This window comes from Crocuta crocuta, unplaced genomic scaffold (genome assembly GCF_008692635.1).
Source record: "Crocuta crocuta isolate KB4526 unplaced genomic scaffold, BGI_CrCroc_1.0 scaffold4, whole genome shotgun sequence".
In the NCBI taxonomy this organism is placed as follows: Eukaryota; Metazoa; Chordata; class Mammalia; order Carnivora; family Hyaenidae; genus Crocuta; species Crocuta crocuta.
Genome location: NW_027529996.1, coordinates 754,452 through 777,231, shown reverse-complemented (window position 1 = coordinate 777,231; position 22,780 = coordinate 754,452). Strand labels below are relative to the sequence as shown.

Genomic DNA, 22,780 nt, shown 5'->3' with positions numbered 1-22,780 from the left:
TATTTCTTCTCAGCTAATTGGATTTTATCCAATTATATTTCAGTGATGAGGACAATGGCACAAATAGATCAGTTATATATTTTAGAAGATATCGTGATGAGTTACTAATTTCTCTGAGAAGTTTTTTATACCTAGCATATTTTTATTTTATTTATGTGAGTTTTTTAAAGTAAAAATAACAAACTGTAAAATTGGAGAAAATTACTCATATATTGTTTTTACGATAGGGTTTCTCTGGCTTGAAGCACTTTCTTCAGCACCTTTCTTGGTGAGGGCTGGCTGTTTTCTATTTATATTTATGGTGAGACCGTCTTCTTCAGGTGCTTACTTTGGTATAATCTTGGACAAATCACAGAATCGTGTACTCTAGGGTTTGGAGCATTTAATAGACAAATTCTGTCCAGTTTCTTCATCTGGATATGAAGGGCTGTACTATGTGTTCTCTAATTCTTTCCAACTTTCTCTGAAGACATGCACACATGAGTATCAGTTGAGCAAATAATTCCCAGTTTCAACTGTGCTTCCTACTGAAAGTCCGTGGTTGTTTAGGGAATTACTGGAATTGTAAATTTTATTTAAAATATACACTGAATAAAGTTGGTTTTTTTGAGGCGTCAAATGCTTATTAGAGCTTCAAAATTTTTTTAAAGCTTATTTATTTTGAAAGAGAGAGTGCACACACATGCAAGCAGGAGAGGTGGAGAGAGAGGGAGAGAGAATCCCAAGCAGGCTCCACACTGTCATCATGGAGCTGAAAATGCAGCTTGAACTCAAACTCATGATCTGTGAGATCATGACGAGCCAAAATCAAGAGTTGGACACTTAACCAGCTGAGCCACCCAGGTGCCCCTGGAATTTTGATTCTTTAGCCCACATTGATCATATAATGCAAACTTCCTGGCCTTTTGCTTCCTAATTAGAAAGTAATATAATGACAAGATAACCTGGAATTTTGGTTTAACTAATAAACACCTTCTGAATACTTATTATGTGCCAGGCACTTTAGAAGGCACTGAGGAAACAAAATTAATAATTCCTGTTCATCCTCAATGTTTAGGGTGAATTGAAGGAGGAAGAAACCATAGTTACAAAGGTCAGCTGGGAAGTCATTGTAGTCCATCATTTATAAATCACAATACACTATTTTCCTTTTTTTAATGTTTCCTATTATAAAACTACATTTCATAAAAAGTAAGATAGGATGGAGATCATTCACTATGTGCTGTGTCGAACTGAAAACAAAACTCAAGTTTTGTTTGAGGAGGCAAGAATATAGGGAATGCAAACTAGAAATTAGACTTGTTGACTAAGACTTTGAAACCCCCATGAGAGGATGAACTTCACACGCTATGAGCACTTTAANATCAGCCCTCAGTTTGTTCTCAGCATTCAAGAGTCTCTTATGGTTTGCCTCTCTCCCTCCCCCCCACTATTTCCCCCCTTCTTCTTCCCCTTGGTCCTCCGTTAAGTTCCTCCTAATCCTCCTATACGTGCAATCCTATGGTACTTGTCCTTCAATAGAACTTTTTGTAAACGCAAAATTTTGCTACCACTGGACGTGAGATGGTTAAAGTATGTTAATACGGGCTAGCCAAAGCATATCAGAAATAAAACAAACCCGGTGCTAAAATTAAGATTTGGAAAAGCGACACTCCAACACGGAGACTAGGAACGCATACTAGCGTTTGGAGGTCCCCGCTCAGATGCACAATAACCTCTCCTCTCGAAAACTTAGATGTGCTACAAGGGGGCTGTCAGCCTTTCCATTTCTGAGTAGGAATTTATAATCATTTGATTTTTAGGCAACGCCTTCACTACAAAAGCCAAAATCGGGAAGTCCTAATTCCAGACCTTGCTGCCTGCTCTGCAGACAGCAGCTGCAGCGGGGGCCAGAGACAAAAGAGCTAGGCCAGCCAGCCAACCACAACCAGCCAGTAGCGGCCACGCTCTCCCTCCAGCGACCCCCGCAGCAGAGAAAGCTGGCTTCCCATTGGACCAACCTGAGGGCGTGGGCCGCTCCCGATTGGTTTAGAGGAGGGGGCGGGAGATAGGCGTGTCCTGACGTCATGCCAGCCCCTAAAGTGTCCCTATTGCTCAGGATTGTGGGAGGGAGAGGAAGTAACCGGAGAGAAAAAAAATAAACCGCAGCAACCTTTATGCGCCTGGGCCGGCCCCCTTCCAGAGTTGGGGTTCCCTCCCACCAACCCGGTGAGCTCCGCCCTCACGCCCCGCCCACGCGGGGAATCAGGTGACCTCGGGCCTGCGAAGTCACGTGGCTGGGGCGCGCCCGCCCGTTGTGGCCATGGCGGCCGCAGGTTCCAGTGTGGTGAGGCGAGTGGAAGAGCTCGGAGACGCGGCTCAGGCTCACATACAGCAGCTTAGCGAGGCCGCCGGCGAAGATGGTGAGTGAGCGGAGGAGAGGGGGCGGTCGGGCTGGCCGTACTTCATAGCTGGCCCTCGACCGCGGTACGGGCTGCAGGCTGCGGCCTGTGGGCGGTGTAGGTCCCAGGCCAGAATTATCGAAGGTTGCACTTGTGACCCTCGCTGCAGGGTCGATTGTCCACCTCCAGAAACTCACGTTGCCTTAAACCAAGGCATTTGCGTCTCTACACTGCGTTTTTCGTAACTCATGAAAACCGCTTACATCTCCCGCAAATCAGTGCTGCTCGTCTTTTTGCCAATAGCGATTGGGAAAAGAGTAAAATCTGAATAAAAGTACGAAAGTTTAAATGAGTGGTTGAAGCTGACTGATAGTACGCAGATGAGTAATGATTGAGGTGCACTAAAGATAGCGAGGCATGTGTAACAGTTACACTTTTTAATTGCCGCCTTATAAATTTTCGTCTTCTGTTTTGGAGTCTAAATCCAGCTGTAAACAGTACAGAAGAGCTTTGCATTGGTGTAGTTTGGACGATTCTTTCTTGGACATCGCCTCAGTTCTCACAAGGGCTCTATTAGTGTTTGAACACTTGTTTGGAAAGGTCTAAGCGTTCTCATTAGCAAAGACTGGCTTAGAGAATTACTGCGACTTTTATATCCAATTGCCTTATTACATCTCAGCTCCCTATAGGTTCTACATTATTTGAGTTTTGAGCATTTAGTAATACAGATAGGTTTTTAAATTCTTGTGGTCTGACTCATTGTCATCAGATTTATAGGAAAATACTGGTGGAACATTTTGCCGATGATTGATTGTTCATCAATTTATTGAATGGGTCCACAATGAAATGGCTCAAGTTCCAGTAAAGATTGTTTGCTTGATTGTCTCTTCTTAGGAATGTTTGCAAAACCCACAGACTACTGTGAAGTTGACTTCTTTCTTGGTTTGTGGTAAGTGAATCCCAGGATTCACATGAATAGTTTATGGACTGTAGTGCTATTACTTGGAAGTGTATCCAAGTTGCCTCTAAATAAGTGATCTCCACTCCATACCAGCTCCACTTAAACCAGACTAAAGAGATGAAAGAATGTTTTTTATTCACTTGTCACTGAACCCAAAAGCCACTCACATTTTTCCATGGAAGAGTTCTTTAATCCAGACTAGAATACGGAGTGGAAGTAAAAGTAAAGTGGTGGGGCATCTGGGTGTCTCAGCCAGTTAATCATCCAGCTTTGGCTCAGATCATGATCTCAAGGTTGGTGGGTTTGAGACATGCTTCTCCAAGGAGCTCAATTCAAACCCTGTCTCCCTCTCTCCCTGTCCCCTTCTCTGCTTGCTCTCTCTCAAAAATAAATAAACATTGAAAAAACTAAAAAGTGAAGTGATATATGTCCTTGTTGAGAGATTTTATTTACTTTTTTAATTTTTAAAGATTTTAGTTTTAAGTCATCTCTGTACCTAACATGGGGCTCAAACTTAACAACCCCAAGATCAAGAGTCATATGCTTCACCCATTAAACTAGCCAAGCACTCCTTTTTGGGAGACTTAAAAAAGTTTTGAAGCTTTACTAAAACTAAAATAATCGTGATCTATATTACAAACTATTAATCAGTATTAATAGCAAAATTTTCTTATTTTGTGAAGTTTTATTAAAACATGGTTGCAGACATTTGAACTGAACTTGGCATTCTTTTCCACAAAACAAAAATATTCACTCAAACTGTGTCCTTTACTGTAACAGCTACATATTTGTATTACATTATAGGAATTGATAGTTTTCTGTTTTCTACTTCAAATTAAATTGGATGCAACCAGACATTATCTAAGATTGCTCTCCTTTTTATTTCTGGTCAATTTTTGTTCTTTATTTTCGGTTGTACAAGCACAGTATGTTTAGTATATAGAAGTATGCACTGAGGGGGACTTTTTTCAGGGGTTATGTGAGAGTCACTTGTCTTTGCCTTGCCGGTCATTACTTTGACTGAATGGTTCTAGTAATTGGGGCCCCTGGGTGGCTCAGTCGGTTAAACGTCCTACTTCGGCTCAGGTCATGATCTCATGGTTCGTGGGTTCAAGCCCCATGTCGGGCTCTATGCTGACTGCCAGCTCAGAGCCTGGATCCTGTTTCAGATTCTGCATCTCCCTCTCTCTCTGACCCTCTCCTGCTCACGCTGTCTCTCTCTCATAAATAAATAAAAAACATTTAAAAAAAATGAATGGTTCTAGCAAAAATATTGTATTTTATAAAAGTTTGCTGCAATGTGAGCCATTATCCCTTTTCCCCTGTACTTAGGAATTCATGTGAAATACTCCTTCAGCAATGGCTTATTGAATTCAGTACAAGTCTTTACATTTAAAATAATCTTGCAAGTTAAGAAGAAAATACCAACTCAGTTTCTAAGGAAGCACACATATCGAGTGCCATGTACCATACAATTATCACTTCATAGTGGGATTTTTCTTTTTTTTTTTTCGTAGGTTGTGGGATACTACTTTTGGGCTGAGAGATGGGAAGGCATTGCTAAAGAAGTAGCTTTCAAATCAGATGAATAGTGGACCTTAAATCAATCAGAATCTGGTTTAGATACAGGGTAGGCCTCACCTGGAAAAACTTCAGGTCATCGTATGGTTGCTAGCCACATAATGTAAATTGGTGTTGCTTTCCCTCCAACACTGAACAGCTAATCTATTTGTATAAGTGCTAAAGCTGGATCAGATGGGCCTGCAGTAAGGCGCTACGTTTTCTGTCTGTTGCATAGTGTTGGAATGGATATATATTTCTGAAGGGAAGCACAGAGGGGCAAATTCAGGGACTTTGAAGTCTTGATGGTAGGCATGTCTAAATTTGACCACATGAGATGCTAGAGAAGGATAGATAAATAGCATCTTAATGTGAACACTTGGTAGTTTAGGGAGGAAAAAAATCCCTAAGAAAAGGTGAAACCATGGAAGTAAAAGGAATATGATATTCGAGACAGGGAAATTATACAATGTAGAGGGGAGGTAGGGTGAATTTTTTTAGAGGGCATATTAGAATAAGTCGTTTTTAAAGAATTAGGTAATTTGTTTCTAGGCTTTTAATGGAATAAAATATGCAGATGGATCATGTAATTATTTTAGATTATGTAATATTAATTATAATGGCTATTTATATACATAAATACATACGCAGGATAAAGCTATAATTGCTCAGATCTTACATTTTATGGCACTTTTGATTTAATCAGTTATGTTCTTTGTACGAAATACATTTATGAAATTTAAGTTTTCGGTGGAAGCCCTTTCTGTAGATTTATGTATATTGTTTGCATTATTTGAATGTAAGTTTTACATTTATTATTTAAGTATTTTGAGTATGTCAGCCTCATAAAAGCAGCATTATGAAATGAAAATACAAATTGCATTTAAGAAATGGCAACTGAACCTAGAGAAGTTCAGTCTAGCTATTCAAAATAAATTACTGTGATGAATTTAAGTAGGATTAGACAATTATGATATACTTCATATTTTACAAAAGATATTACTACCATTTTGTGGCTTCATGCTGTAACATAATATCATTTCAGATACACCTTTTTTTTTTGTTTAAAACATACCTTGACAGTATATGAAATTCATCTTTTTATCTCTTACAGATCACTTTTTAATTCGGGCCTCTGCAGCTCTAGAAAAATTGAAACTTCTGTGTGGAGAAGACAAAGAATGTTCAAATCCATCAAATCTTCTAGAACTTTACACACAGGTACTGAAACAGATGTGGTTTCTGAGATGATATGGGGACAGATTGCTTAAATAAGATGATTGACTCCAAAGTTTAGGTGTAGTGAAACCAATTTATTTAAAGTGTTTGATTTTTGGGGCACCTGGCTGGCTTAGTTCGTAGAGCATGCGACTCCTCATCTTGAGGTTGTAAGTTTGAGCCCCACATTGGGTACACAGATTACTTAAAAATTAAGTCTTAAAAAAAAATGAAGTGTTAGGGTACCTGGGTAGCTCAGTTGGTTAAGCATCCACCTCTTGGTTTTGGCTCAGATCACAATCTCACGTTTGGTGGGATCAAGCTGCACACGGGGCTCTGTGCTGACAGTGGGGAGCCTGCTTCAGGCTCTTTATCTGTCTCACCACCACTTGCATGCTTATGCTTGCTTGCTCTCACTCTCTCTCAAAATTAAGTAAATAAACTTAAAAAAAATAAAGTGTTTAATTTTGGTCAAAAAACCCCTGTATGTATAAAACATGTAGAGTTGAAACTTGGAGGCAGTATACAAAGAAGTAAGATTTGTTATTTAATATATTGTTAAAGAAAACAAATCTTGCAGATAGCAGATTTGCTTCCCTTTATATTTCATTAAGCAAAACACTAGTACATGCAATTTCCAAGCTTTTGAAAGTTATTCGGAGGGAATAAAGGTCTCTGTAAGGTCCCTGATAATTTTTTCCCCTGAAATTCATTTTTTTTTTTTTTTGGATTCTCCATATCACTCTCCTGCTATTTTATGCATCTCTGTAAGATTTTTCTGTATCCCAGTCTCCCCCCCAACCCCAATTTTTTAACTTTCCTTTCAAATTCAGGTCTCTGTATGGAGACCTATTTGGTTGGTTTTCTCAAACCCTGCTGAGGCAAGTTGACATTAAGAAACATAATTTCATTATAGTAATTAACGTTCTTATAGCACTTTACAGTTGACAGAGTGCTTTATATGCTTTAGTTGATAATGAAGATGAAGTGGTTATGAAGAGTAAAGATAGTTAAGCTTTCAAAGTACACATGTCTAGCACTTAGGGGCCTAGTGCTCTGCTTTTTATCAGGAGGTACATAAAGCTGGTTTCTGCCTTCAGATATCATGGTTAAATGAACCTATAACAGCTACTCATAAAACCCAAAGTGCTGCTGTTATTTGGCAGAGCTTTGCCTGGCTTTCTTTCCCTTTGGAAGCCTGCCTGCTTGTATCATTTCTTTCAATGAGAGAGTTCTAAACATTTTTTTTCTTTGCAAATTTTTATTTAAATTCTAGTTACTTCGCCTACAGTGTAATACTGGTTTCAGGAGAATTCAAGGATTCATCACTTACAACACCCAGTGCTCGTCATAACAAGTTCTAATAACAAGATTTCTAATCTTCATTGCTTTTGGTCTTTTTTCCCCACTCAGAGAGTCCCTTTTAATATTTCTTGCAGGACTGGCTTAGTGGTCACAAACTCCTTTAGTTTTTTTTTTTTTTTTTTTTTTGTCTGGAAAACTCTTTATCTCTCCTATCATTATGAACAAAAGCCATGTTGGATAAAGTGTTCTTAGCTGCATATTTTCCAATTCAGGACCTTGAATATATCCTTCCATTGCCTTCTGTTTAAACCTGATTTGTCTTACCTTGCAGGTTAAGGTCTTTTCTTTCTTGCTGCTTTCAGGATTCTTTCCTTGTCTGTGTATTTTGTGAATTTGACTGTGATGTGTCTGAGTGATGACTGGCTTTTATTGAATTTAATGGGAGTTCTCTGTGTTTCTTAAATTTTGATGTCTGTCCCTTCCCAAATTTAGAGAAGTTTTCAGCCATAATTTGCTAAAATAAACCATCTGCCCCTTTTTCTTTCTTTCTTTCTTTCTTTCTTTCTTTCTTTCTTTCTTTCTTTCTTTCTTCTAATTTTTTTTTTTTTATCATTTATTTTTGAGAGAGAGAGAGCACAAGCAAGGAAGGGGCAGAGAGAAAGGGTCACATAGAATCTGAACCAGGCTCCGCTCTGAGCTGTTAGCACAGAGCTCAATGCAGGGCTCAAACCCATGAACCAGATCATGACCTGAACTGAAGTCGGATGCTTAACCAACTAAGCTACCCAGTCACCTCTGCCCCTTTTTCTTTCTTTTCATCTTCTGGGACTCGTATGATATGAGTGTTATTATGTTTTAAGAAATTGCTGAATTCTCTAAGTCTGACTTTGTGACCTAATACTGTTTATTCTCAGCTTCATTATTTTTCATGATTTTATCTTCTCTATTACTGATTCCTTCCTCTGCTTTGTTCATCTTCTTTATACCATCCAATCAGGTTTGCATCTCATTTATAGGGTTTTTAATTTTGGCCTGACTAGATTTTAATTCTTCTATCTCTGCAGTAAAGGATTCTCTAATGTTTTCTGTGCTTTTTTCAAGCGTACCTAGGATCTTTATAATTTTATTTTATTATTTATTTATTTATTATTCTTAAATGTTTATTTTTGAGAGAGAGAGACAGAGTGTGAGTGGACGAGGTATAGAGAGGGAGAATCCAAAGCAGGCTCCAGGCTCCGAGCTGTTAGCACAGAGCCCGAAGCAGTGCTCGAACTCACAAGCTATGAGATCATGACCTGAGCCGAAGTCAGATGCTTACCAGACAGAGCCACCTAGGCATCCCTATACTTGTTGTTTTAAACTCTAGTTCAGACATGTTACTTATATCTGTATTGATTACATCCCTGGCCATTACTTCTACTTCCTCTTCTTTTCTTGGGGGTGAATTCCTCTGTCATGTCATTTTGTCCATAAAAAAAAAAAACTAAAGCTAGATTCTATGTGTTTTGGTCGGCTTGCTAAACAAAGCTAGACCCAAAAAACGTATACATACATATATACATACATACATATATATATGACATTTATTTTTATATTTATACATTTATGTGTGTATACGTATATATAAGTAAAATGAAAAGTTTAAAAAACTTTAATTAAAAAAATGATAAATAGGAAGCTAGCACTAAAGCTTGACAGCAGTCTATGATCAGTAGATTTGGTGCATCTGAGGGATTTGTGCTTGTCTTCTGGGGGAAGGGTTTGTTGCACTGGTTCTCAGGTCTACTTGCCCTTGTAGAGATGCACATGCAAGGCGCAGGGAGGGCCGTGCTTATTGTTAGCACCCTGGTCTTCACTTGGTGGTGCTATTTGGTTCACTGAGGTTGCTCAGTGCTGATGGTGGTGGGGAGGGAGTTGCAAAATGGCTTTGCCTGGCTCTCATCCCCAGAGCAGAGAGCTTGTGCCTGCTACTTTTCATGTAGGCCTCACAGAAGAGAGACAGTCACTTCTCTTGTGTCCCTGGCTTTCATCAGATCTCTGTCTTCATGATGTCTGGTTTTATCTGTTTTATCTCAGGTATATTGCTGGGTTTCTAAACTCCAGATTTTAGGGACTTGTGCAGCAGGGCCTGTGCTGATCCTCTGGGGCAGGATCTCGCCATGCTGTTGCCACTTGCCAAGTGTCCCAGGAAAGTGGTTGCAGTGGTTCGGAGTTCACGGCAAAGTGGAGCAGAAAACTGACACCAACACTCGCTGTCCTCAGCCAGTGTCCCTGCTCCTTTGCCTGGGAATAGTGCAGCATCTTAGCACCACCCTTTCTTGTGTCTCCTAGGAGGCTTTGGTACCACTCCCAGATGTACTCCAAGCAGGGGCACTATTTCTCCCCCAGCAGTCCCTAGGGAATCCTCAGGCCACGCTGTCAACTGCTGGTCTCCACTCTCCTTCCCCACCAGAGTACTACTAAGTCAGGCACAGCCTTGGCCGCGGTGGACTTCTAAAACTTGATATTTTGTGCTTCACTCCTTATAGTATTTTGAAGTAGTCTCTGTTAGCAGGGCTCCCTCTCCTCTGGAGCACCCTCAGTTCTTATATCCCCCAAATCAACTCTCTCAAATCAACTCTCTGTAGATCCTACCTTCCACAATTTCACTTGTAGTTTTATTCTTTCAGTCAATCGATTTCTTGGGTGTTTAGAATGACTTGATATTTATCTAGCTCTTTTATAGGGAAGAGGCAAGCTTCCCCCATTCCTCCATCTTAATTAACTTCCACCCTTCAAACACTTGAATTTATTTCTGAAGATAAGATGAAAGACTTAGAGATATAGATTTAAATTACCCAGGCCCCCTTGGACCCTAATTATGGTTCTGAATCAACAAGTAACTACCTGTGGGATGATTTGCCCTTCCTGACTTAGTCCTTCAACATAAGAGCACTTAGCACGTAAGTAGCCCTGGATGCTAATTATTGTTCTATGTGTTTTACATATGTTCATTCATTTTATCCTCAAAGCAAGAAACTTTGAAAAACAGTTTCTTTATTTTATCAATAAAATTGACTGTCTTTGGTTAGTTGGGTGATTAGTGGTTAAACTCAGTTTCCTTAGTCTTAGTTCAGTAAATTAAAAAAAAGGGAAAGGCTTGGCAGTTCTAAGGCACTTGAACAGAGCATCTTGTATTTAGGAATGGGGATTTAGTATTTAAATTGCATAATGTTAGTTATATGCTGCCTTTATTGGGTGACAGAATACATATTCCCCAAATGCTGGCTCTACATTTGAAGAAACAAATAAATCATTGGAAGATTCAATATATAAAACTAGAGATAGTGATCTTAAATTGATATAGCAGATATTCAGAAAATGTTCAGGAAGTATGTATGTGTAAATTGCAAAGAACAATAATTATATTTTTCAAAATTAATATCATATATGATTAGCTTAAAGTCTTACTTATTTTTTGAGAGAAGCAAGATTATCCTTAATTCAGTATTTTAGCAAAATACCTTGAGGTTTCCTATGAAGCTGTCAGAGATTATGTGTACAGCTAGACATTTTTCCCACTTTTCAAATTTAATTGTCTAATAAAGCATAAAGTTAAAATGTAAGTTATTCACATTTCAATCATTTAGGGATACTTTTATTTGTTTTACTGCAGGCCATTTTGGACATGACGTATTTTGAGGAGAACAAACTAGTAGATGAAGATTTTCCTGAGGACTCTTCACAGAAAGTAAAAGAGCTGATCAGTTTTCTTTCAGAACCAGAAATTTTAATTAAAGAAAATAATATGCATCCAAAAGTAAGTTTTGTACTCATATGCATTATGGTGGAATGCTGTACTGCTCTTTAGAGTCTGTAATTTTTTCTTCTGGAATGTGTCTTTGTGTCTGTTTAAAATGAAGATTGAAGGAGGGAATGTATGAGAGTTTAACACTTCAGACCAACATCACAACTGAAGTATCACATACATGTTTCAGGATATTTGCATGATGGAGTTGTATTGGAATTACTGGCTCTGATCATTTTCTAGACACAGATATATGCTGTTTCTGCCCCCTTTACTTTTGCAGATGCTGTTTTCTTGAAGGTCCCTAGTGATCTAATTACCACATCTCTTGTCCTTTTTACAGTCCCATTTCCTCCTGGGCATTTGCTGCCTGCCTTCCCATTGATCACCCCATCCCTCTTAGGCCCTCCGAGACTTGCTCTTGCTCTTCCCCAAACGTCTCCCCTTTCTCCCATCCTGGAAAGATACACCCTCACCAAGGATGTCTTCTTAGTCTTCTGACCATTTCTGTTCTGTCTGCTTGACAGCCTGTTCACATGCTTTTTACTATCATCTCTGTTTAGATGATTCCGAGATTTTTGTCTAGCCTTGGCTATTCTTCCAAGCAAATAATATATTATCTTTAATTGTCTGCTGACTCTCTTTACCTAGATTTTTATTTTTATGTATTTATTTATTTTGCTCTATGTGTTTATCAGGGGATGCTAACTGTGGGAACAAATAATCCCAAGTTTTAAATGATACAGCATAGTAAACATTTGATATATTAAAACTTTATATTCATATTTTTTCATTATTTTATTCTAACAGTAATACAAGTGTCGTCTTGTTTCAAGTAACAGATTTCTAAAAAGTTATTCTTTTTTAACACTTATTTTTTATTGAAGTGTTGACATACAGTGTTGCATTAGTTTCAGGTGTAGGGTATAGTGATTCAACAACTGTGTGTGTTACACTACGTTCATAAGTGTAGCTGCTTCTTGGAAGGCAATTACAATACCATTGTACCCATTTTCCCTGTGATTTAACTCATTCCATAACTGAAAGCCTGTATATCCCACTCTCTCTCCACCTGTTTGGCCCATTCCTCTGGCAACCATCGGTTTGTTCTCTGTATTTATGAGCCTGATTCTGCTTTTTGTTTATCCATTTGTTTTGTTTTTTAGATTTCACATGTAAGATAAATCACAAGGTATTTGTCTTTGTTTGATTTATTTCACCTAGCATGATACCATGTAGGTCTTTTCATGTTCTCACAAATGGCAAGATCTCATTCCTTCTTATGGCTAAATGATAACCCTTTGTATTTATCTACCACATCTTTTTTATCCATTTATCTATTAACAGACATTTGTGTTGTTTCCATGCCTTGGCTATTATAAGTAATGCTACAGTAAACATAGGGATGCATATATCTTTTCAAATTAGTCTTTTTGTTTTGGGTAAATACCTAGTAGTGGAATTACTTGATCATACAGTAGTTCTGTTTTTCATTGGTGGGGAACATTCATACTGTTTCCTTAGTGGCTGCACCAATTTACACCAGCTGTGTACAAGGGTTCCTTTTTCTCCACACCCTTACCAACACTTCTTATTTTCTTCTCCTTTTGATTCTAGCCATTCTGACAGGTGCAAGGTGATATCTCACTGTGGCTTGTATTTGCATTTCCCCGATGATTAGTGATGTTGAGCTTCTTTTCATGTGTCTGTTGGCCATCTCTATATATCTTCATTTGAAAAATGTCTGTTCACTTCCTCTGTTCACTTTTTGATTGGATTATTTGGGTTTTTTTGATGTTAAGCTATATAGATTCTTTATATGTTTTGGATATTAACCCTTTCTCAGGTATATTATCTTACCATTTGCAAACATCTTCTGCCATTCAGTAGGTTGAATTTTCATTTGTTGATGGTTTCCTTTGCTGTGCAGAAGCTTTTTATTTTGGTGTAGTCACAGTAGTTTATTGCTTTTGTTTCTTTTGCCTCAGGAGAAATACCTAGAAAAATGTTGCTAAGGCCAATATCAAAGAAATTACTGCCTGATGTTTTCTTCTAGGACTTTTGTGGTTTCAAGTCTTACGTTTAGATTTTTATTCTATTTTGAGTTTATTTTTGTGTATGGTGTAAGAAAGTAATCCAGTTTCATTCTTTTGCATATGGCTGTCCAATTTTCCCAGCATGATTTATTGAATGAAAATTTATCTTTTTAATCAGATTATGGAATACTTGTACTTCAGGTATATTAGAATTGGCTACTAAAATACTTAAACATAATTTTCTAGAAAATTATAAATTGGAGTAGTTATTCTAATATTCACATAACAGTAGATTTCTAACCTTCTAATTGATTCAAACCAAGTAAGGCATTCATGAATAAGTAGCCAAGTAGAGGGCCAATTTTGTGAAATGAAACTGTTTTGAATTGCTCAGTATTTTGAAATTTAATTTTGATTTTTACAGATGTGAGGTTTCTTTTTTTAGCTAAGTCTTTATTGTGTTTCAGCCCTCCGATTTGCTTGGGGACGAACTCCTGGAATGTCTCTCTTGGAGAAGAGGCGCTCTACTTTATATGTACTGTCATTCTCTGACCAAAAGGAGAGAGTGGCTCACGAGAAAATCCAGTTTGCTTAAAAAGGTGAAAAGGTGTTCCTTATACATTTTAGATTGTTGACATTTATAGGTTTCAAAAAGCTGTCATTGGTGTAGTAAAGAAAGTAGTAGATTCAAAGGGTCTGGGTTTGCACTCCAGGTCTTCTGCTTACAAGCTATGTCTTCTTAAACATATGGGAATTCTTGTGAAGATTAAATAAGATAGCATGTGAAAGCCTTTGTAAACTAGGCTTTTTTTTTATGTTTGGGATTTTTATTTTTTATTTTTTTTAATGTTTTATTTATTTCTGAGAGAGGGAGAGAGACAGCGTGAGCAGGAGAGGGTCAGAGAGAGAGGAAGATACAGAATCCGAAACAGGCTCCAGGCTCTGAGCTGGCTGTCAGCACAGAGCCCCACGCAGGGCTTGAACCCACGAACTGTGAGATTATGACCTGAGCCGAAGTCAGCCACTTAACTGACTGAGCCACCCAGGCGCCCCAGGATTTTTATTTTTTAAAATACAAGATAGACCATCTGTATTAATTTCTAAGCATATTTTTGGCCTGAAGAAGACAAACTTGGCTGTGATCCTCTCTTTGTCAGCAGATCACTCATAAAGAACCCCCATGACCCTGCTATATAACCCTGTAGTCCTCTGATTCATCTTGATTCTTCTGACTGAATCCATCAATCCAAAGAACCTATCTTACATTGTTTCACTAAGAATTCAAACTTGAGTTGGTTGTATACATAATTTATGTGGGCTTAGAAATGAGAGGTTACACTTGATACAAAATTTTGATCATAGTATTTCACATGTTTTAATAAACTGTTATTGAGCAATTAATTAATTATTATCTTTATCTTTTTCTTCCTCTGTTAACATCTTTGACAAATAGATTACTGAATCATGTGTTCTTGGTTACTTATTTCTTTTTTATCTCCCATACTCTTTTGCTAATTGGAGCATTTGGAAGGTTATATTTATAAAAGTTTTGGGGTTGCGTGGGTCCTTCTACCATTGTGATATAATAACCATAAGATATGTCTACAAACTAGTCAGTTTCCTCTTAAGTAAAGAATGGGGGGGGGAGTTAACAATTGAAGTTTCTACAGCTCTTCATATAATACTTATAATTCTTTGGCCTGATTTTCATTTAGTACCTTATTGATGGAATCAGTTACTTGCTACAGATGCTAAATTACCGGTGTCCTATCCAGTTAAACGAAGGAGTTTCTTTCCAAGACTTAGACACAGCTCAATTATTGAGTGAAGGTAATGTGATCTCTTTTTGCAGTTTCCTGTTTTAAAGTTTGTTTTTTCTTTTTAATTTTTAAGAAGTTTATTAGACTTTACTCTGATTTAAATAAATTTAAGGTACATTATCCACCAAAAAATAAAAAGGCTTTTAAATATTTTCTCATGTAAAAAAGAAAAGAATTGCTCTTCTCTTTGTAGTAACTTTGAAAGAATTATATATCATGTTGTGTTTATTTATTTTGTATCCCCAGTTAGGCATTAGATTCAGCTACTTGAAACAGAGACTGGAAGTAACTTTTTTTTTTAAAGTTTATTTATTTTGAGAGAGAGAAAGAGAGAGCCATGCACACAAGCTGAGGAGCCATGCACACAGAGAGAAAGGGAGAGAGAGAGAATCCCAAGCAGGCCCTGCACTGTCAGTGAAGACCCCGACTCGGGCTTCCAACTCATGAACCTTGAGATCATGACCTGAGCCTAAGTCAGGAGTTGGATGCTTAACCAACTGAGCCATCCAGGTGCCCCTGGAATTAACTTATAAAGAAGTAGAAATTTACTGCTTTTTCACATAAAAATGGTCTTGAGGGGCACCTGGGTGGCTCAGTCGGTTGAGCGTCTGACTTCCTCTCAGGCCATGATCTTGCGGTTCATGGATTCAAGCCCCATATCGGGCTCTGTACTGACAGCTCAGCTTAGAGCCTGGAGCCTGCTTTAGATTCTCTCTCTCTAACTCTCTCTCTCTCTCTCTCTCTGCTTTCCCCCATTTGCACTCTCAAAATAAATAAACATTAAAAAGAAACAAAACAGAAACCGTCTTAAGCTGGTAATGGTGGTTCCTATCAGGCTTCTTTTTCCTCCATCATCTTCAGAAGTGCAGCCTTATAGCTTCAGAGGGAGGCATTTATACAGAATACATGTACATAGTACTTCCCAGACGTGTGCAACACGCACCTCTGTTGCATATTGTATTCTCAATGTCTCAACGTGCTCTTGCAGGTCTTTTCATCTCACCTATGCTTCAGTCTGTAGGAATGGCAAAAGGATGTTTCTTTTAGCCAAGACTGCTCCTTTGGAGTAACCTTCTTAGAAGTTTTTGACACTTAAAACTTCCACGTATATTTCACTGGCAATAACTTAATCACATGGCTTCATACGGGCACAAGGGAACCCGGGATTTACAGTATAGCCCTTCATCCGATAGACTGCCATCCCAAATAAAGTTGTCTCTTAACTAAGAAAGAAGGGAAGAATGAATACTGAGTGGCAACTGTTTGTTCCTGTTTAAATATCTCTCCACTTAAATATATTAGGAACTGGATACAGAGCATCATTTGGGTTTTCGACGGGGGTGTGGGAGGGAGGAACCACTTATTTTTATCATCTCTTTATAAAGATGTGTTGAAGGTCACATAGATGGCAAGTGACATTAGATTATATACGTAAACTTTCTTTTTACTTCATGTAAAATTTTAATGGGGAGAAATCAAATATTGAGAAGAAGAAAACTTAAGGAAAATACTGTATATCAGTTTTATAAGTAAGTTTTAATTATCCTTTTTTCTTTGTTAGCTTTTGTGGGTTTTTCCATTTTATTTGAAAACCTCACTTAGAAAAACAGCATGATTTAAGCTACTGAAAGTTGTTATTTTCAGTTAATTCAGGCAAGTAGCTGTCCTAAAAATTGTGTATACCAAATGCTCCTCCAGTGGGCCTGTTTTGACAGACGTGGGGTTTTGATTTATATGTAGGAAGTCTTTCTTGCAGGTAACTAGTAAACTGATTAGCTGCATTCACAGTGGCCTTTCTAAAATCTCCTCAACCACCCATATGGATTGATGTGAAAGGAAAAGTAGGGATGGGCACCAAAGCCTATTTAGAACCAAGCAAAGCATCAGGAGTCACCAATTTCCCTTATTCTCCCATTTCTAGTCATAGGGTAGTATACTCCTACGGCCTGGAATTTTCTCTTCAGGATGTTTGTGCTACTAGTGTCTTCTCTTCAATCATAATTTGATTGCACTAGCTCCTAGCTTCCACTGCTTCTTCAATAGGAGAATCAAAAGGGACAGATAGGAGTCTCTTTTTTCCAGGGGAAGGAATAAAACAACAACAATGTCTACTCCATAGCACTTTTTCCACAGGGCTAGGTCCTCTTCTGTTTTGGCATCTTGTGCTCTCTGAAAGCAGTCTGCTTCTCGCTACTTCATCTCTCTCAAGATGCAGATTAGAAGCCAGGAAGCCTACGTTTCTGTAGGCTGAATTCTTCCTGAGATCCCATCAGAGAGGTTCTAATTATTTTTAAATTTTATTAGCTAATATGAAACATAAATCTGAATAATCCTTAATATGAATTTTAAAAGTTCTATATGAATTCAGAACATTTTTGTGGCCAGATCTCAGTGATAATTTACCCAGTGTAAAGAAATTACTCAGTGATAATTTCTTTAGAACTTAAGAACATAGTGAGCTAAATGATTCTTAAAAAAAAAAAAATTCCCTGACAAACTCTGTTTTTTGGGGGTTTATGGGATGATGGACCTCTTTTATAGGTAAAACAGAGATAGCAATCCCAATTAAATGCAGATTGTATTAGTGATTATTTGGCTTTTCTAGTGTAACTGTTAAATGAGAAGGGGAAATGTTTAATGACATAAAAGGAATTTATTAGAGTTTTAATAACCAAGGTGTCTTTTTAAACATTTAAATTCTAATCTCTCAACCTAACTGATTCTCCCAGGAATATTTAGTGACATTCATTTGCTGGCTATGATGTACAGCGGAGAAATGTGTTACTGGGGATTGAAGCATTGTGCAGATCAACAGCCAGAAAATCATGAAGTGGATACTGGTGTTTCCGGAGCAAGCTGCATGACACAGAAAGAACCCTTGGATTTCCGAGAAGTAGGAGAAAAAATTTTGAAAAAGTATGTATCTGTGTGTGAAGGACCCCTTAAAGAACAAGAATGGAATACAGCAAATGCAAAACAAATTTTAAACTTCTTTCAGCATCATACTAACCAGTAAGTTCACATATTCCTTTTCAAAGAGAAAAACAAAACAACCCGTGAGATGGAAAAGTTTCAGAAAAGAAGACATATTGACACTGAGCTTAAGAATGTTAACACCAAATAAAGATAACCAGCATGGTTACCTATTTTTAAATGCCATCACCATCTTGTATTTTTAAATTTATGAAGGAGCAGTTCTTTAATTTCTAAGATGGCATGTATGTTATTTTAATTCAGCCATCCTGTAACTAATTCTAAGTAGGACTCCAGTTTAGTTTTTTAGGAATTTTTTTATTACTTTAGGTGGCTTTTTTTATTGTGACATAAAATTGACCATTTTAAATACCTTTAGATTATTTTTAAGTCTATCTTGAAGCTATGCTTCAGAGATTAAAATCAAGTCACCTCATTGCTAGAGATGGATAAAAAATGGGCAAAATAGAATATTTTGACTAGTATTTAAATACTGCCATTTCCAGAATAAGATAATGAAAAGCCACGAAAGAATTGTTTCATTTTTTTTCACCATGTATTACTAATATTATTTAAAATTCTTATGCTATTGGGTATTATATAAACATTTTCAAATGATTTTCCTGTTTTGTTTAAAAGAAGATGGATGGCTTATCAAATGAGTAATGAAGATGAAACCAAGTTAGGTTAGTCCGTCATTAGCTCATATGTGTTTAGAGCACACCTTTTCAGATGTATTGAAATTTTACTATTTTTGTCTTTAATGATAGAGATGAGTGATAAAGGCCAGAGAACCTAACTTGCTATCTTGCTTACAGTATTTCTGTCTACCTCAACTCCTCTCATCTTGGGATGATCTGTCTAATACCTTCCTGATACCCTTGACTTCTGTGCCAGTGACTTCATCACATTCCAGAACGTACTGCCATGGCTACACCATGACTGACAATCACCACCTTAAATTTCTCTTTCTGAAATCTTAAATTTCAGTAACTGATAACAGTTCATATCTTTCCAGGTTTTTCACTTTCTCATTTTTCTTGATTTTTCTTTCCCTTTATTTCTATTTTGTTGTCTTTTTAGCTTCTTCGCAGCCTTCTCCTCTTGACTGTTCCTCTTTTTCCTAAACCATCAGCCCCTTTCAGATTTTCTTCTTTCTCTGTCAAGCTTCAGCTTTATAAGGGGCACCAGATGAAGTGCTCTCCACAGCCCCTTCAAGTCCGTTGTCCCCTTGGCCTTCAGTCTAACCATTTTGCACATCTCGCCATTGAATTTATCCTGTCACACACCTTTTCTGGAATGCTGTGTCCTGTGTGAAGTTCATGTAGCCCTTCAAGGGGTAATCCCTCTTCAACTTTAGAAGAGCCTTCAGGTTAAGCCTTTTGTTCATTCCTGCTGTGGGTCCTCTCCTTTTCTCATCGTGGCTAATGTAAACCTCACCACTTTCTTCATGTCCTCTATCTCCTCCCTTAGCATATGGCTCTTGGTCCAATCTTAGAAAATTCAGACTATGAGGAGTTCGATTTCTATTTCCCAGCTTCGCTTACTCATTTTCCCCATTTTTAGAAGAAAAGAGGTCACCTGCTTCCTTTTGAAAGCTGATCTCCACCTCTCCTCATTTCCCCTGGGGCTGCTTTTTTTTCCTGCTTGCCCCTTAGGTATCGGTCTTCCCTGAAGGTCTGCTTTCTCTCCCCCTCCCCTTTTTCTTCCTTCTCTCTTTCTCTCTCTCTCTCTTTTTAATTTTAAATATTCCTAGGTGATGTCATTCATAGCCCTGGATGCTTCTGACAGCTATAATGTTAGGCTGACTTCTAGACTTGCAACTCGAATCACAGCTTCTCCTGCTCTCTGAGCCTTCTTTCTAACTGCCTATTAAATATCTTCACTTAGATAATTTTAGTAATTCAGTATGTCCAAGCAACTAACCCTCATCTTTCATTTAAAATCCTTTTTGGCTCATGTTTTGTTTTTCTGTGTTTTTGGTTTTGGTTTTGTTTTTTGGTTCTTCACAGAGCAAGGCAACAAAGAATGCCACAATCTAGTTTCTGTCTACCTTCCCAGTTTTCTCTCTGTAGTGCATCCCATGTAATGTTCTAGTTCAGTGTTCTCAGACATTTACAACCCAGGCTGCTTTTTGATAAACATTCTGATAGAGCCTCTTGGTACAAGGAAAAATCTCCCTATCCCTGCCCCTGTCTCCTTACTTATCCTTACACAACAGATATTTTTATTTAACATAGCTTTTTAAGCAGTTTTACTATAAAAATACCTTTGTGCTTTCTAAGTATAAAGATTTAAATCATTTTTGGTATGTTTTTAGAACCACAAGCTCCCCACCCCCACCTTTTGGAGCATCATGATCAATTGCAAAGACTTCCAGTTCCTTTCCCAATGTGCTGTGTGTTTTTCACCTCAGTATCACTATTCTTTGCAGATCTTATTACTTCAGCCAGGAATGCTTTGCCCTTCTTTGTGGCCAACTGAATACTTATGCTTTAGGACTCAGCTTCAGTGATTCTGGATCCATAAGGTTTTTTCAGCGCTTTTCAGTAATGTTAAATGTTCCTCTGCTTCTGTTCCCTTAATATTCCTTCCCATGTTATCAAACAGGGAACACTGCTTTATAGTTCTTTTCCTTATGAGTTGGTGGACTCCATATTTAAAAAATGTATCTTCATACATTGTGCTTAATGAATGGTAGGCCCTTAGTGATGTTTTTTGGTTTGGTTTGGTTTTTAATTAATAAGAGACATGGTTCTTAAGTGCCGAACTCTGCACAAAAGGGTTGCTGCTATTAGATTCCAAACCACCATGCCCTCTACACCAGTGGTTAATAAGGCAAAAAAAGAAATTAGTTCTCAGAGGAGTAAAGTATTATATAGATTTGGAACCTGAGAAAACCGTAACTTTCTCTTCAGAAATGGGAACTTCCATTTTGCCTTTATGACCCTTGGGAGCCACTTGGGTCTTTCACTGTCTGGTATAGTTATGAGGGTGCTACTGGGTGCTTTTTGTACAACTTTTCCATTCCCCACGTAATTGGAGAATAATCTATAGACCATAACAGTTAGACAGTGGTTTTTACTTGGGTGTATTACAAAACAATGAACAACAGGTTTTTGTATGTTTATGTTAAACCTAAGTAAATTCTATTTCATTTAGTGCAGAGTATCTTAAGAAAACAGATACTCTACATCAGGAAAGCACTATAATTCCCTCATCAACAATTTTTATGTGCCTGCTACGTGCCAGCTTTCAGCTTAGGTGTTGATGACATAGCTTTGTAAAACATCATTTTTTTGGAGTTTATGTTCCAGTGGAGGAAGTTAACACATTTGAAGAAATAAATGTATTATGTGTTAAGTGGTTAGTGCTCTGAAGAATAAAGCAGGGTAAAGGGGTTGTGTGACTCTGGAGAAGAATGCTGTTTTATGTATGGTTGTTGGGAAGGCATGACTATATACTTTAGCATTAGCGTTTTCAAATTCTGTCCCTTTGGTTAAATGCCTTGCACATTCAATACATTCATAAAGTTTCTTCCTTATGGAAGGTTCTAAGGAATGAGTCAGTCACTACTTAAGACCTTTTTTCCTTCGATTACATTTAAGGTGTTCTGCAGTGTGGGCTTCACTAATGAGTGAGTGGGAACCTAAAGGCCTTGTTGTGTTATTACACGAGGGTTTTTTCTCCATTTCGAGTTTTCTGATGGTTACTAAAACTGTTAAAGGATTTTTATTATAATCCTTAAATTTGTGTGTTTCTTTTGCAGTGTGAATTTTTTTATGTTACGTAGTTAAGTTTCAACGTAGGCTTTGAAACTTAAAGGCATATCTGCTTTGTGGCATTTATAGGGTTCCTGGCTACTATGAATTGTTTGATGCTGATTAAGTTTCATGACAAGAATTTCCCTCATTCCTTTGCATAGAGTGAGGTAAGGGTTATGGCTGAAATCCCACAATAAAATTACATTCCTACCTTTACCCTCCTACTGTGGATTCTGTGATGTTCATTGAAGTGAGAACTGTGCCTAAACGTATTCTCAGCTTCGTTTTAATGGCATTCTTAAAAACACACAACTGGATGACATGCTAGTTTTGTATTGCTTGGCACTCTTGCCACCTTCCAGGGCTCCTTTTCTGGCTCTAATAAGGACACCCTATCTGCAACAGAATCCAGGATTCTGTAGTTCTCTAGTGTCACTTCCTTCTATTATTTTTAATACAATATGAGATAACATGTTAGGAAGTATTATATTAAAATGCATTTACTGTATCCATAAATAAGTATGTGTTATACTGGTGTTCTTCATTGTTCTTTGTTTTCTTCTAGTGAAGATTTCCAAGTAAAATGTTTTGGAGCATATAATTTTTTAAATAAAACCATATTCCCATATTTGTATTGTGTTCTTTATTTTCTTTTATACCTGAGTGTTGTGTCAGAATGAAAACTTTCCATGTCTCTGTTTACTTTGACCTCTGAACATTATTTCTTATGGTGTTAAGTATATTGGTTAGGAATATGGGCTCTGGAGCCAGAGATCTGAGGTTAAATATTAGTTAGTCTTGTCATGTCCTAGTTATGTGGCTCCACATAAATTACTTAACCTTTCTATACCTTAATATCCTATTATTTAACAAAGGAGCACTAATAGTACCTACCTCACGAGTAATTGAAGATTAAATGAGTTAATGTTCTAAGTTGCTTAGTTCAATGCTTAGCACATTCTAAGAGCTCAAAAG

The 22,780-nt window shown here is 37.6% G+C and overlaps 1 protein-coding gene across 3 annotated transcripts; it reads left to right on the top strand.

The window, feature by feature from the left end:
• The first annotated feature begins 2,121 nt into the window (after positions 1–2,121).
• On the top strand, positions 2,122–22,021 carry RIMOC1 (RAB7A interacting MON1-CCZ1 complex subunit 1). Of its 3 annotated transcripts, XM_077763438.1 has the most exons (8): positions 2,318–2,402; positions 3,276–3,330; positions 6,017–6,123; positions 11,081–11,224; positions 13,716–13,847; positions 14,964–15,078; positions 17,798–18,080; positions 21,893–22,021. In XM_077763438.1, exons 1-8 carry the CDS (start codon positions 2,400–2,402, stop codon positions 21,927–21,929), a joined length of 876 nt encoding a protein of 291 aa, XP_077619564.1. In that variant the 5' UTR covers positions 2,318–2,399; the 3' UTR covers positions 21,930–22,021. The 3 variants fall into 3 exon arrangements, with proteins under 3 accessions (XP_077619565.1, XP_077619563.1, XP_077619564.1); XM_077763439.1 differs by lacking the exon at positions 3,276–3,330 and having other exon boundaries at positions 2,122–2,402; positions 17,798–17,984; XM_077763437.1 differs by lacking the exon at positions 3,276–3,330 and having other exon boundaries at positions 2,122–2,402.
• The last annotated feature ends 759 nt before the right edge of the window (positions 22,022–22,780 follow it).